At 34.1% G+C, this 14,965-nt stretch overlaps 1 protein-coding gene across 1 annotated transcript in view; it reads left to right on the top strand.

Annotated features, from left to right (window-relative positions):
- Window positions 1–14,965, top strand: part of LOC145292252 (polycystin-1-like protein 2) — a 137,744-nt gene that overhangs the window by 110,214 nt on the left and 12,565 nt on the right. The window contains exons 11-13 of the mRNA XM_080138573.1: window positions 8,772–9,007; window positions 12,093–12,267; window positions 13,690–14,898. Coding sequence (XP_079994699.1) covers window positions 8,772–9,007; window positions 12,093–12,267; window positions 13,690–14,898 — 1,620 coding nt within the window. The remainder of the gene's footprint in view (window positions 1–8,771; window positions 9,008–12,092; window positions 12,268–13,689; window positions 14,899–14,965) is intronic.

Raw genomic sequence — 14,965 nt, 5'->3', positions numbered from 1 at the left:
GGAGGGGCGTCATCTTTAATGTTGGCTTCTACTTCTCTAATTGACAGCAAATAGTCATTGTGCCAAATACGTCTAAATTTACTGACAAATTCATCCCTCAGTTCAAGTGAACACAAGAGTGTATTTCTATTAATAGGTTCCAGAGAAAGATCCTCAGAACTATAATTATGGATAAGCAGGTGAAGGGGGTGATATCCTGTCTGCAAAAAATGGTGGGGAATCAAAATATCAAGGCTTCTTTCTGAAGCTGAAATAAATGTTAGTGGCCTATCATTTATGGCCTTTTGAACGTTTGAAAGGGAGGTTAGGAAATAAGAATAACCGACTTCCCTCCTACTCAACAACTTTGACAAACACTGTTTAACAGTTTTGATCACTCTTTCCCAAGCTTCCCGATGCCAAGCAGAGTAAAGGGGAATGATATAATGAACAATAGTAGTTGATTTGAAATGTTCTTTAAATTCGTCGGAGACAAATAGTCTGACAATATAATACCCGACGCCAAGAATGATTTAGCATTGTCGGAATACACATGGGTGGGCACACCAAGTAAATTGGTGAACCTAATGAAGGCTAATAAGAAAGAGCATGTGTTCATGTCTGCCAGTAATTCCAGGTATAACACGCAAGCATATACAAGTAAACAGTAGGATGACATTTTGACATCCTGATTATTATTTTTGACAAAAAAATGTCCAATAAAATCTACACCTACATATTTGAGGGGTTGAACAAAATTTACTCAGAGGGGGTCTTGCATGGTAGAGAATTGATTCTCTTACATATGATACAGCTGTGGAGAACAGATTTCACCGCTTGTTTCCTCTGGGGGATCCAAAAACCGGATAGCCTTAATTTGCTAAGGGTAGAGTTTGCTCCCATATGACAACAATTCAAGTGAGATTCAATAATTATCAACTTGATCAAGTGATTATTTTTTCCTAACAGTATAGGAAATTTTACATCATATGGAAAAATATCGGCGTTCTGAATTCATCCTTGGGTCCGCATCAGTCCATCCTTTTCTAGAAATAAGCCAAGGGCCGTCACCCTTGGGGGTGCAACCTTATATGAAGGTTTTTCAAATCCAATTTCAAGGGAAAAGCTTCATTTTTCATATTTAGCTCTTTTAAAGGTGTCAGTACTTCGGTGTCATAATTTGTCACCGAATCTTAAAACTTTTCCTAAGACATTAATCGCCTTAGATAATGTGGAGAAATCAGATATTTTAATTAGTAAATGAGTCTCATTTGAATTAACTTCATCCGAGAACATACATGTCATAATTTTTTTGTTATTGTCATTAAGACAGGATAAGGAAGATATGGGCCAGCAGATGTTAACTTGATTAAGCCAATCTGATTCACAGATTCAAAATTTGAACAATGGTTTGAACTTAGAGGTTGTTAATGTCTCTGGTTAAAAGATCCGCTGGATTGTCCGGTGAAGAAACATATTTGAATTTAGTGGTTACATATCTGATATATGATTTTCCACAAAAATATTCTTTTTGGAACCTTTCCCATTTAAAACCTACGACAGGGCTACTTGCACATCAGACACAAGAAAAATGATTTGGTATTGATAGGCATTAGAGCCTCCAAAACCTGAGAGCTAGATATATAGACATCAAGTCTAATATAGGGAGTGATTTCCCTTTAATGGGAGCCACCTTAGCTTTGGCGAATGTCAAGGAACACTGTCCCTTGTTTGGCATATAAAGAAAATCCGTAAATATGCTTAGATGCATCATAGAAACACATGATTTCAATTCGGGAGTAATCCAGGAATACAAATCTGAGGAATTCAAATATTGTTCAGCTCTTTGGCATGTACTTGCCACGAGCTAATAAAATCTTCAGGGATTTGCTGGTCCCAAGATAAGTTATTTTTGGCATAATGAACTGATAATAATCTTCCCCTGAACAGTGACAGGAAGAAGTAATGCGAACGGACCGTAAACACTCGATACTTGAGATAATATCCCACGTTTTGTATAGACATTGTCGTCTATTACTGTGGGAGTCATTTTAAAGGAGTCTCCTTGACGGGAATATTGATACCAAGCACATCCTCGGCAATTAGTAAATAACAAGCAATAGCTCAAAACAAAATTGTGGGCAGACAAACCGACCAATGAGGAGCCTGTTTATTTCCCTTACTACCATCTATGGAAACATTTCAAAGGCCGGCAATGACCAAGATCACTCTGATTCTCTCTCTTCTGACCTTGAGTACATAGTGCAATAGGTAAAAGGGTAGCTGGGTAATTTTAATGCATCTAAAACCAAGCGTCTCTTTCTTTTTTAGCAGAAATTCAAAAGAGGAAATATACAACATGTGGGATGGTAGAAAGAATTTTGTATGATAATAGAGACAAAGGATCATGGGATTTTTTATAGAGAAACGGGATAATAAGAAATACAAGAGTTATCGAACTTAGTTAAGCAATAAAAAAAATAACTGGCTGATTTGATTTCAAACCCGGGACAGAAAGTTCCATATTAGATCTATCAACCGACGTCTGCACATATCAACTACCAGGTTGTAATGGTATAGAAGGTCCGAGTCTAAAATGGGGCAGCATAAATCTACAACAATAAAGATTTATGTACGAGAGGCGTGCAATAAGTAATGCCCCTGACCCACTTCCAGTTGTCTGATCTAGTTGAAATTTTGCATGTGCAATGATTCATATCTCTACGGGTTATGTACAAATCACAGCTCTGAACTAATTGTGGTTCCTGTTTTACAGGTGTTTGAACTGAGTCAGGTGTGAAATGGAGCCTGTTGAATGTCAAGCAGTGATCCGGTTTTTGTATTTGAAAGGATGCACACCACAGGAGACTTTTGATGAAATGAAAGAAACTTATGGTGATAATGCCCCATCATATGACCTTGTAAAACGCTGGCATCGTGAATTCAAACATGACCGGAAGTCTGTGAAAACAGCTCCCAAACCTGGCCGCCCCCCTTCTGCCATTGATGAGGCATCTGTCCGTCAAGTTGAGGCTGCCATTTTGGAAGATCGGCGCATTACTATTCGCTAAATAGCCCAAAATGTCAAGATTAGTACAGGGTCTGTGGAAACTATCATTCATGACCATTTGCATATGTATAAGGTGTCTGCCAGATGGATTCCCAGGTTGCTCACATCATTCCAGAAGCGAGAACGTGTCGAGTGCTTGAGGATGAATTTGGAGATGTGCCAAGAAGATGAGTCAAAGTTTTTCAAAAGACTGATTACACAGGATGAAACCTGGGTCCATCACTATGATCCAGAGACCAAAGCCCAGTCAATGCAGTGGACGCACTTGGACTCACCACCTCCAAAGAAAGCAAGGGCGCAGCCCTCCGCTGGCAAGGTAATACTAACAGTCTTCTGGGACCAGGACGGAGTAGTGATGACAGATTTCCTGGCAAAGGGTATCAAAATTACAGGAGCCTATTATGCTTCACTTTTGAGGAAATTAAAGAAAGCTATCAAAATAAAGAGGCGGCGCAAGATCAGCAAAGGTACCCTCCTCCTGCAAGACAGCGCTCCGGTCCACAACTCGCATGTCGCCAGATCAGAAGCACGGGCGTATGGTTATGAAATTCTCTCCCATCCTCCCTACTCTCCTGACCTTGCACCCTCTGACTTTCACCTCTTCCCAGCCATGAAGTTGTTTTTGAAAGGAAAGCGTTTCCCAGATGATGCAGACTTGATTTCTGAAGTCACGTCGTGGTTGGGGGACCAATCTGGGGTGTTCTACAAAAACGGTCTCCAGAGCTGCATCAAATGATGGGAGAAATGCATAACTCTGGGTGGTTCTTATGTAGAGAAAGACTAATAACTGTCCAATTTCGTTGCTCTACTGCTATGGGGTCAGGGGCATTACTTATTGCACGCCTCTCGTAAAGTCTCTACATGATTCCACGTCCAGAGAACTAGAACTCTGACCATACGTAGGAATAGGGAGTGAGTTACCACATGCAGTGTGATAGGCGACACTAATGGCTTCTTGATGAGTTACAGTGACCAAATACTACAAGCTGCACTTATGTCAACCAAACAACGTGCCTAGAATTAGAAGTCTATAATAAAATAGGCGCGGTTATTCTGTAAATCCTATTTAGAATGTGTCGCGCTCAGCTGTCTAAACTTTCGTTTCCCTGGTTTGAAAACGAATAGAGCTTTTTGAATCTCCGTGCCTTTGTGCCAAAGTCACTGTGGTAGAAACATAGTCTCGATATATTCAAATGGCGACGACGACAGCGTGGAAAGGGTTTCCCCTGAAGTGTGGAGGGTGTATGTTGTGACTCAGAATTGCTCAGTTATCTCACCTTTTGAATGAAGTGCTCTATAGCTTTGAGGATAACCATATCAATGAGCGGTTGGGTGGCTCTATTAAAGGAGGTAGATAGGCTTCATTCTGTAATATAGTAGTTATTGAGGTTAGCTATCTTGCAATCGCACCCTTTTTAGTATATATATATATATATATATATATATATATATATATATATATATGTGTGTGTGTGTGTGTGTGTGTGTGTGTGTGTGTGTGTGTGTGTGTGTGTGTATATATATATATATATATATATATATATATATATATATATATATATATATATATATATATATATATATATATATATATATTGTGTATCCATTTATAGACAACAGACCAAACAATCAAAACGCAGAAAATGGAAAGAAAAAAATTGTCAAAGAAACACGTTGCAGTGAGAAATAATTGAAAGGGGAAAATATATGTTTTAAGAGCGGAAAATAAAAATAAAACTTACTAAATATATCTTAATGGTCAAGAAAGAGTTAAGAAGAGTGGATGTGTTGTTTATCCATTTGTACTTAGCAAGTTTTGATCTTGGGAAAAAATATTTGTGAAAAGTTTTTTAGAGCAAAAGAGTTGTTTCTTTTCGTTGTAGTTTCCTTAATTGACGATCTGTGGACAAATAAAAAGTGTCAGTTGCTATATTGAAACAATGGACGCAGTCTATGGCGCCTCTATATCCAGTAAACGAAAAAAGTATTTAAAACTTTTTGACTGAAAAAATTTCCCTTCTTTTTTTATAATTTTGTATTAGGTTAACAAGAAAGTTTTTGCGGTTTTTAACTTTTGAATTCAGATGAACATATCTTGGCTCAAACTAAAATTTATTGATCCAAATAAGCACCATTAGAATAGACACACTTTTACCAACGCAAAACAAGTGTATCTATACCAATAACGTAAATATCTTGCGTTCTGGTGCGATGAAATTGATGAAGGCGTTTTTGATATCACTTAGGTTTTTGAAGCATTCCTCACGCATTTTGAGATGCTTGAAAAAGTGGTAGCAAGCAGGTGAGAGGGCTGAAGAGTATGGCGGATGAGGCAGAATTTCATAGCCCAATTCGTTCAACTTTTGCAGAGTCGGTTTAACAATGAAGAGTCGGGCATTGTCATAAAGGAAAATTAAGCTTTTCTGGGTTGTTGTTTCTGATGCATTTCATTCATTTGTTGACAGTACTTTTCCTCCCTTATTATTTCGCCTGCATTCAAAAAACTGGAATGGATGAGACTGGTTGCAGGCTACCAAAGAGTCAACATCTTTTTTTTTTGTTGCAACTCTGGCCTCGGGAAGTGTCCTGGAGCTTCATCGGCGTCTAACCACTGAGCTAAGCGTCATTGGTTATTGTAAAGAACCCACTTTTCAGCGCAAGCAAACCCGGTTGAAAAACAGGTCGTTCTTATTGCATAAAAGAAGGGAAGATGACACTTCATAATGACGTTTCTTTTTGTTGTCGTTCAATTTGTGAGGAACCCATTTATCAAGTTTTTTTTTGTTTTTCCGATGTCTCTTAAGTAGTTGGAACTCATCGTGTCTAATTCAGAATCAAGTTCTTAGACAGTTGTGTGTGGATTGGCTTTGACTACAGCCCTTAATTGATCGTTGTCAACATCTGACGGCCGACTACTATGCACATCATCTTCAAGACCCTCGTTACCGTCAAAACATTTCTGGAACCACCATTGTGCTGTGCGTGCAGTAGTAATTCCTGGGCCTAACGCTTCGTTTATATTGTGAGCTGTTTCAGTAGCTTTTTGGCCTAGTTTAAATTGAAAAAAGAAAATTGTGCGAATTTGCTTTTTTCCCATCTTGTATTCAACGGCCTGAAAAGAAGACATAATTGTTTTAAAACGAATGTAATTTAAACGATTAGATAGAGCGGAAAACGCTCTTTAAAGTGATATATAAAGTAAAGGTATTATAATGAAAACTTATTTGAAAATACATCATTTGAAATCAAAATTAAACATGCCGCAAGAACTTTCTTGTCTACTTAATAAAACAGACTGTTAAAAACTCTTCTGATCTTCTAAGCATTACTATAGATGGCTGTTTAATCTGTATAAATGTCGATGAATACACTTAGAATATGATTTGGAAGATCATTGATAAAGATTAAATAAAAAGGTTGAATCCAGAATAGATCCCTGAGGCATGCACGCATTGATACCTTGTGCTTCGGACGTCTACCCATCAACTACTTTTATAAACCTATCAGAGAAAAAGGAGTTGATGGTTGAAAACAAATTTCTAAATATTTTATAGTTAGCTAGCATGTAAAACAAACCTTTGTGCTAAACCCTATCAAATGCCTTTGATATGTTAAGAGCTATTGCTCTAGAAACGAAAACCCTGTTAATAGATTCACTGATCCTATGTGATATTACAATGACTACATTAACAGTTGAATTTGCAGGACAAAACTTATATTGCTTGTCATTGAATAGATTGTTTTGTGTTTTGAATAATTTTAATCTAAATGCATTATATTTTTATAGCATTAGAATTAGTTTCTTAAAATGCACCTACTTAAGAGTAAATCGTTTAACACTGGACTTGTGCTAGGAACTCAGGATGGGTGATTGCTTACACTTTTCACAGATACAACTGAGTCCTAACACTGAATATTTCATATAAGTTATTTTTGCAGTTGAAGATGAACATTTATTATATAGCTTTCCTGATGTTAACTAAAATTCAAATAATAATTTATCATTTATGGAAAATGGAACAATTTTATACATAAAATCCTCCTTCCCTTCAAAAAATGCTTATAGGAAGAAAAGGAGAAACTCACTCGCAAACACCATAAACATTTTTCTTTTTCATATTTTTATATAATTCCTACTCATTCTCTCTGTATATGTCTATGCTTAAAAATGCTGGTATGGCACAAAGAACATTTATAAAGCTGAAACTTATTTATAATATTTTTTTTAATTATCGTTTTTTTAAATACATTTAATTGACTTATGTTTAAAATTTTATAAATTACGCTTATTTGTACTTGCATACACGATATAATTTTATCTGTATATCTATAAAAGTGAAAATGTGTGTGTGTGTGTGTGTGTGTGTGTGTGTGTGTGTGTGTGTGTGTGTGTGTGTGTGTGTGTGTGTGTGTGTACATTTCCTTAACTCTGTCAATTTTCGGTCTTTCAAAAGATTTTATCTTTGCGGTGTCTAGCAAACTACTCAGGCAGTCTTGGGTCTAAACATTTGAAATTTACACATAACGGGCACTCAAACATGCGGCAAGCATTTTAATCAGTTTTGGGGCGAAAATTTGGCTGGCAGAAGGTCAAAGTTGAAAGAGTTGACCTTTGCAGATTCTACAAAATTCCTCCGCTATATTTGGAGTCTAAAGACTTGAAATTTTAAATGGACATGGGTAAAACTTTTTATTTTGATTTAAGACCCAAATAATAAATATTAAAGGGGTCAAAATTGGGGTCAAAGTTTAAAAAAATTACCTTTACGGTCTCTACGAAATTACTCAGAAAATGTTCGGTCTAAACATTTGAAATCTTACATAAAGTGTATTTACACGTAGGGCAAGTTATGAACAGTACATAGGGCCCGAGCAAAGCCGGGCTAAACTGCTAGTATATATATATATATATATATATATATATATATATATATATATATATATATATATATATATATAAATATATATATATATATATATAAATGAAAAATTGTGTGTGTGTGTGTGTGTGTGTGTGTGTGTGCATTTCTCTACCAAATAACTCTGTCAATTTTCGGTTTACAGACTCGAGATTTGACATAAGGCGTATTGAGATTTGGGAAAATCTATGTAATCGGTGTTCGGCCAGAAATTTTGCTGTTAAGAGGTCAAAGTTCAATGATTTGATCTGTCAGAACTCTATCAAACTCCTCCGCCAATTTTTAGTCTAAACACTTGAAATTTTAGATATAGGTTACGTGGACATGGATCTAACTTTATAATTTAATTTGAGTCGAAAACAATAAATGTTAAGGGGGTCAAAATTGGGGTCAAAGTTTTAAAAAATTTGACAACTGCGGTCTCTACTAACTTTTCTCTTTGGTAGTTAAAGAAGCTTAGGCATTACCGTACATATTCACACTTTTTAATATATACATATGCACATAAAGTTATGAACAGTACATAGGACCCGAGCAAAGCCGGGCGGAACTGCTAGTGACTCGATAAAATAAGATTTCTTTCAGTTCTGCATAACCTTTACGATTTTCACTGTAAAGTGGTGCAATTATATTTAATCTGGTTGAGAATAAGCAGTTCCAATTGTTGTGTATAATATAATAAATTGTAGTGTATAATATAATAAATTGTTGTGTATAATATAATAAATTGTTGTGTATAATATAATAAATTGTTGTCTATATCATAAGAAGCATTTTTTTGCATAAACTTTTTTTTCACTTAGAAAGAAAAGATGTGTCATCATCATGGAATCCACCACTCAGCCCACAAATTCTTGAGCAAGTGCGTGAGAAGAGACGCAGCGATTTACGAATGCGTGAAGTAATTCAAGACCTTTTCCTATATGTTGTTTTCTTGTGGGTGATTTATACTCTAAGCAACGATAACAGAGATCCAAACGCTTTTGAACAAAGTCAACAGCTCGATAAACTCTTTCACGTAACAAACGAATTCAAACAGGTTGGTGATTATTTCTTTTCAAACGCAACAGACCACGATACATGCATGTAGTGTGCATGTCGGTCTCTGTCAAGCGCAGACTTAAAAACAATCGATGAAAAATATTGTGCTTAAATAAAAATGATCTAAAAAATAAAAAATATTAATACAGATTTAATAATGTTTTACATATAAAATGCTATGAAAATAAATTTAATTGAAATATCATTTTAATTTCAACTGTTTATGCAGAAAAATTTATTTTGCTTTCTTGTAAATGATTTCACTTTGTGTCAAATTTTGTGGAGTAAAAAATTTAATAGCAATCAACAAATTGTTGTCAGAGTGATTTGCAACACATAATTCAGTCCCATCTATAAAAAGCCAGACTTCATCTTTTTGTTGACTAGCTCAGTTTCAATCTTTAGAAGGTTGTTTGATGCTTGGAGGCACAATAATGCGTTTGACGTTTGACAGTTCGACAGCATTTTCTCCAATGTACATTCAAATTGTAAACATACCAGGTTTAAAAAAATATAACAACTCTGAGACAATATAGAATTAAAAAAAAAAGTTCGCTTTTGAGTGGTGTCCTTAAGAATGTGTAGAAAGAAAATCAGTAAATCGTGTTCGTGTGTACTAGTCAGAGCGAAAGAAAAGGGAAACAATCTGACAGATATGGTTTGCAGCAGGTTCTAGATGAGAAACAGAAAGTCTGTGGTGTGTTTTGGCCAGATGGAAGTAAAAGAGTGAATTTGCTTGATCGACGCTTTTTAAAATCACCGATAATAATAGTGCAACTAGCTTCCAAAGAGAACATAACTCCGGTTTAAAAACGCGACCTGTGGAGTTATTTGTATAATTGTTTTGAACAAGCCATAAATTAGGATCAAATGGGAAGTTATTTGTATAATTGTTTTGAACAAGCCATAAATTAGGATCAAATGGGGAGTTATTTGTATAATTGTTTTGAACAAGCCATAAATTAGGATCAAATTGGGAGTTATTTGTATAATTGTTTTGAACAAGCCATAAATTAGGATCAAATGGGGAGTTATTTGTATAATTGTTTTGAACAAGCCATAAATTAGGATCAAATGGGGAGTTATTTGTATAATTGTTTTGAACAAGCCATAAATTAGGATCAAATGGGGAGTTATTTGTATAATTGTTTTGAACAAGCCATAAATTAGGATCAAATTTTGAAGAAAATATTATCCGCTATGTTATATTATATTCCGTGGATTGTAATTCTTCGTAGCTTGTTACCTGCAACTTAGACAAAAAGAAAGACACACCCAGATAACTAGAAATCCTGCACAAATTTCCAGAATTCCCTTTCATCCAGAGATAATTAATTCCTGCATTGATGTCGCATATTTCAATTATTTTAAAGTCTAGTTAAGACTAAAAGTTGGTTCTCTTTCAATTTCCTTCATCTAGGATTCGTCCTAGACACATTTCAAAAGTCAGGTAATTTGACTTAAACTCCTTTTATATTCGGGTGGAGTCAGCAATTCTTTCCTTTCGACTATTTGACAGTCTAATCAGGACCGAAAAACTGTCCGCAACCATCAAACCCCTTTTCCTTTTAAACATGTCACATTTAATCACACATTTAACTCTTTCTTCATCGCCTTTCTTCTTTCTCGGCGTGCAAGCATCTCGAAAATGCACATTGTGGCAGAATTGGCACGCAAGAAGCTCGGCCAATCAGGGAGCAGAATAGAATCACGCGACATAGAAAAGGAGGAGGAAAAACAAAACATAGAGAGGGCGAATGAGAGAAAAAGAGAGAATTAAAGGGACAAAAATAAAATAGTGGCAAAAAAAAATTCCATAACTTCTCATTAGATTTTTATTCAAGCAAAACAGTTGAAATATTGATGGTATTATTTTCATTAGTTAAAGTGAGAGTTACACAGATTCAAAGAGGTGAATGATTCTGAAGATCTGAGGTAGCTGATGGAAGATTGGGAAATCTGGAGAGAGAGAGAAAGAGAGAGAGAGAGAGAGAGAGAGAGAGAGAGAGAGAGAGAGAGAGAGAGAGAGAGAGTTACGTTGGTTTGGACAAGGAGCTCAACCAGATAGATAGATTAGGTCTACTGTGTCTGGTGTACCAACTCAAGAGATAGTACTAGCTGAGCAAAATTTTCTCTTTTTTGCGGGATGGAGGGTATAGTGAGTTTATTGTATAAATCAGAAGCAAAAGATGTAATTTAGAGCATTATCATATTAGATAATGAAGACCACCAATCTGAAATGTTTCTTAATTATGATTAATATAAAAACATACTGGCCTTATCCAGCATTCATACAATTCCGACTACACTTCGATACAATAGAAAAACACAAAAGAATATAAACAAACTTACTACTAATAACACCAAGTAAATTACTGAATCTGACCGTCTATCTGATACTCACCAAAATATATATGTACTCACAAAAGCAAGTTGACATCATACAAAAAAAAACTAATAGAAAAATTCTGAAAGAATATTTTATGAACTTCTAATTTTTATTATTTACATTATTTGTCTTCAGGTTATGGTCCTCACCAACATTGACATTTCGACCCATGTGTTTTTCCTCACATGCAGGATTGATTTATGTACAATGATGATTATTTAAAGAATAAATTATCACCTGTTGATACTTTTTACTTAAATTCGATGAACTGATGATTTTTACGTTAATGAGCATTACGTACCATTGAAAATCACGTATAATGTGACACAGATGTCTGTTTCATTTATATATTTTTTAATTTGTTGGCACTAATTTTATTTACCATTCCTCTATCTGATGTCATCCAGTGTAATTAAGTATTGATATTTAACTGCATCACTCTACATAAATGAACAATGCATCTGAAGTAGACCAGATTATTATAAATCAATACTTGATTACACTGGATGATATTAGATAGAAAAATGGTAAATAAAAATTAGTGCAAACAAATTAAAAAATATATAAATATCAAAGTCGATGAAGTTAACCATCCGAGGAAAAACTATGTAAACAATAATAATATAAAAAAACTATTTCCATTTTCTATCGGTCTTTATTTTGCAATTTTTAACTTTTCCTTTTCTTTCTCAAGATTCAGACAAATCACCATCTTCTTAAATGGATAAACAGAACATTTTTCCCAAATTTCTTTCCCCAACGAAATTACAAGGGAGTGACACTCCAACCTTTAAGAAAACTTTTTGCTTCAGACCAAGCAAATTTTAGAATGGGTCCGGCTAGGTTCCGGATGCTACGAATGAAAAACGGTAAGTACCGACTCTAGACTGACTTTATGCTCTCTAACACATTTTTCTATTGCCATGGTTATAATCTCATGCCACAATAAGCAAATAACATTTATGCATCATTCATTTTTCTTTTGTGAAATTTAGCACATAAACCAATGCAAATCATTTGACAGACAAAAATTCAGACTTAAATAACGCGCTTCCAAAATTTATATTTTAAAAATCTTTCCAATGGTTCAAAAAGATTTTGTCATTTCATTCTGATAGAAATAAAAAGTAAATGCATATAAATTGACACTTGAAAATAATCATTGTTGCCGTAAGAAAAAATGTATGTAATATAAAATATAAAAACCAAGCGGTCTTTTCTAACAATTTTCCTTGTAACTTTATGGTCTGTGAATTAAAAGTATTTTATCTTTTATACATCGAGTTTAAAATTTGGTATAATTTTTATAAATCTTTGATAATTTGTTAGAGATGTTTTTCACGGCTTATCTAAAAACTGTGTGTTGGGGGGGGGGTTGCACACATATCTGAGGTCTATTTAGTAACTATTGTTGGACAAGTCTAAATAGTTAAAATTCACACAAAATAATGTATTTCTAATTTTTACTTTAATTTGAGGAAATTAACTTTAAAATTAAAATTTTATAAAACTGTTCGATATTGTGAGTTCATCAAACTGGAATGTTAACTGGACTAAAGCATTATTATAAAAACAAAAAAATAAACTACTATTAAACTCATCTCTAAACTAACAAAATCTGTTCTAAACAAGAATTGAAGCTAAAAATTGAATTAAACTGCAGACGTTTTGTGGATTGTTCGCCAAAAAATAAATGATTTAAATAAGTATGGATACATTTTAGATGGCATTTTTATTATTATTATTATTATTATTATTATTATTATTATTATTATTATTATTATTATTATTATTATTATTATTATTTCCTTAAATGAGGATAAAACCAAGTAATATACTATTTTTATCACATTAGATCCAAAGTTTCTACTTGAAAAAAAAATCAGACTATATGAGAAAAGGATGTCATCAGAGAAAAGAAAAGTACATTTTTTAATATTTCTCACTTGATTTCTATCATTTCATTGGAGAATTCTTTATTCAAATTTTAAGTTTTTTTCCTTAGAAAATATAATTTTCCTTGCGTTTGTGAATTTGTGAGATGAGGCTTGGTTTTTTTAGATTTTTGAACTACCGTTTTCATTTTGAGTGTCATACAGTAATCCAACTCATTGGATAAGAACTTTTTTCCTTAATCCAATAATTAGATGTTTTTCTCTTATTTTAGTCGCTCATAAGATTAATAAACTTACATAAATCTTTCTACAATAGATGTTTAGATTTTGTGTTGAAATGAATATAGGAATTATATATTCATGTGGAAAATAAGTATTTTTATTTATTTCTTTTAGAAACTTGTAAAATTCCATACATGGGACCAGTCCGGTGCTTTGACAATTATAACATGATCACTGAAGATACGAATGGTTATTGTCTGACATGGAAGTTGCCACCTTGCTCACCTGATCAAGAAGCTACGAGTCTCACTTTCCCAGCATGGAATTTTACTTCTGCTACAAAAATCTGGGGATTACCCTTCATGGGAACATACAGTCTTTATGGTGGAGGCGGTTATATATTAAACTTAGAAATTAATCTTCCGATATCCATAAAGATGCTGGAAGAAATTACACAGAATCTATGGATTGACCGAAATTCAAGAGCTCTCTTCATTGAATTCACTTTATACAACGCAAACGTCAACTTGTTTACATATGTTATGCTTCTAGCTGAAATTCCAAATATTGGTGAAATTCTTCCTTATACATTCTTCTATTCTTTCAAAGCATTGGCTGATGAAAATGATGGAATAATATTTGTCTGCCAATTGCTCTTTTTAGTGTTCATCTTAATGATGCTGATTCGTTCATTGCAACGCATGTTCCATATGAAATGGAGTTTTTTAAAGGAAACTTGGTATGTATTGGATTTTCTGTCTTCACTCAGTTGTGCTGCGACTGTGGGAATGTATATAATGCGAAGTGTAATGGTAAAGCAGGCACAGGAACAGCTGAAAGAAAATCCGAAAAAATTTGTAAACTTTTATCATATTGTGGTATGGGATTTAATCTTTGTTGCATTGATGGCAATATTGGTGTTTGTCAGCACAATCCGATTTCTTCGCATTCTCGGTTACAACAAACGGATAAGTGCAATCGGAATGGTAATAACATCAGCGAAAAAAGATATGTCTGGTTTTTTCATACTCTTTATAATAGTATTTTGGACATTCAGCAGTTTTGGCTACCTGACTTTTGGCCGAAAACTGGAAAACTATAAATCGATTTGGAATTCAATGACAGCCATGTTTGTTGGAATCCTAGGTAAAACAGATTATTCCAAACTAAAACAAACTCGCCATGATATTGGTCCACTTTTCTACCTTATTTTTGTATTCGTGTTCATTTTCTTCCTCTTGAGAATGATCGAATCTATCTTGAATGAAAGCATCCAAAAAATAAATAGCCAGATGTCTGCCAAAGAAGAAAGTATGTTTCGTTATTTGTATGACCAGATGCCAAACTACATAAGAAAGATACTTTTCCCGACACGAATACATAGTAAGTTTTTGAACACTTTTTTAAAAGAAATAAATGCTTTGCTTTTATTGTTTATCAGTTTGATCGC

The sequence above is a fragment of the Euprymna scolopes genome, chromosome 13 (assembly GCF_053919585.1).
Source record: "Euprymna scolopes isolate OS-2025 chromosome 13, ASM5391958v1, whole genome shotgun sequence".
Classification (NCBI taxonomy): Eukaryota; Metazoa; Mollusca; class Cephalopoda; order Sepiida; family Sepiolidae; genus Euprymna; species Euprymna scolopes.
Note: the sequence above shows the minus strand (reverse complement) of the source record. Positions and strands in the feature narration are given on the sequence as shown.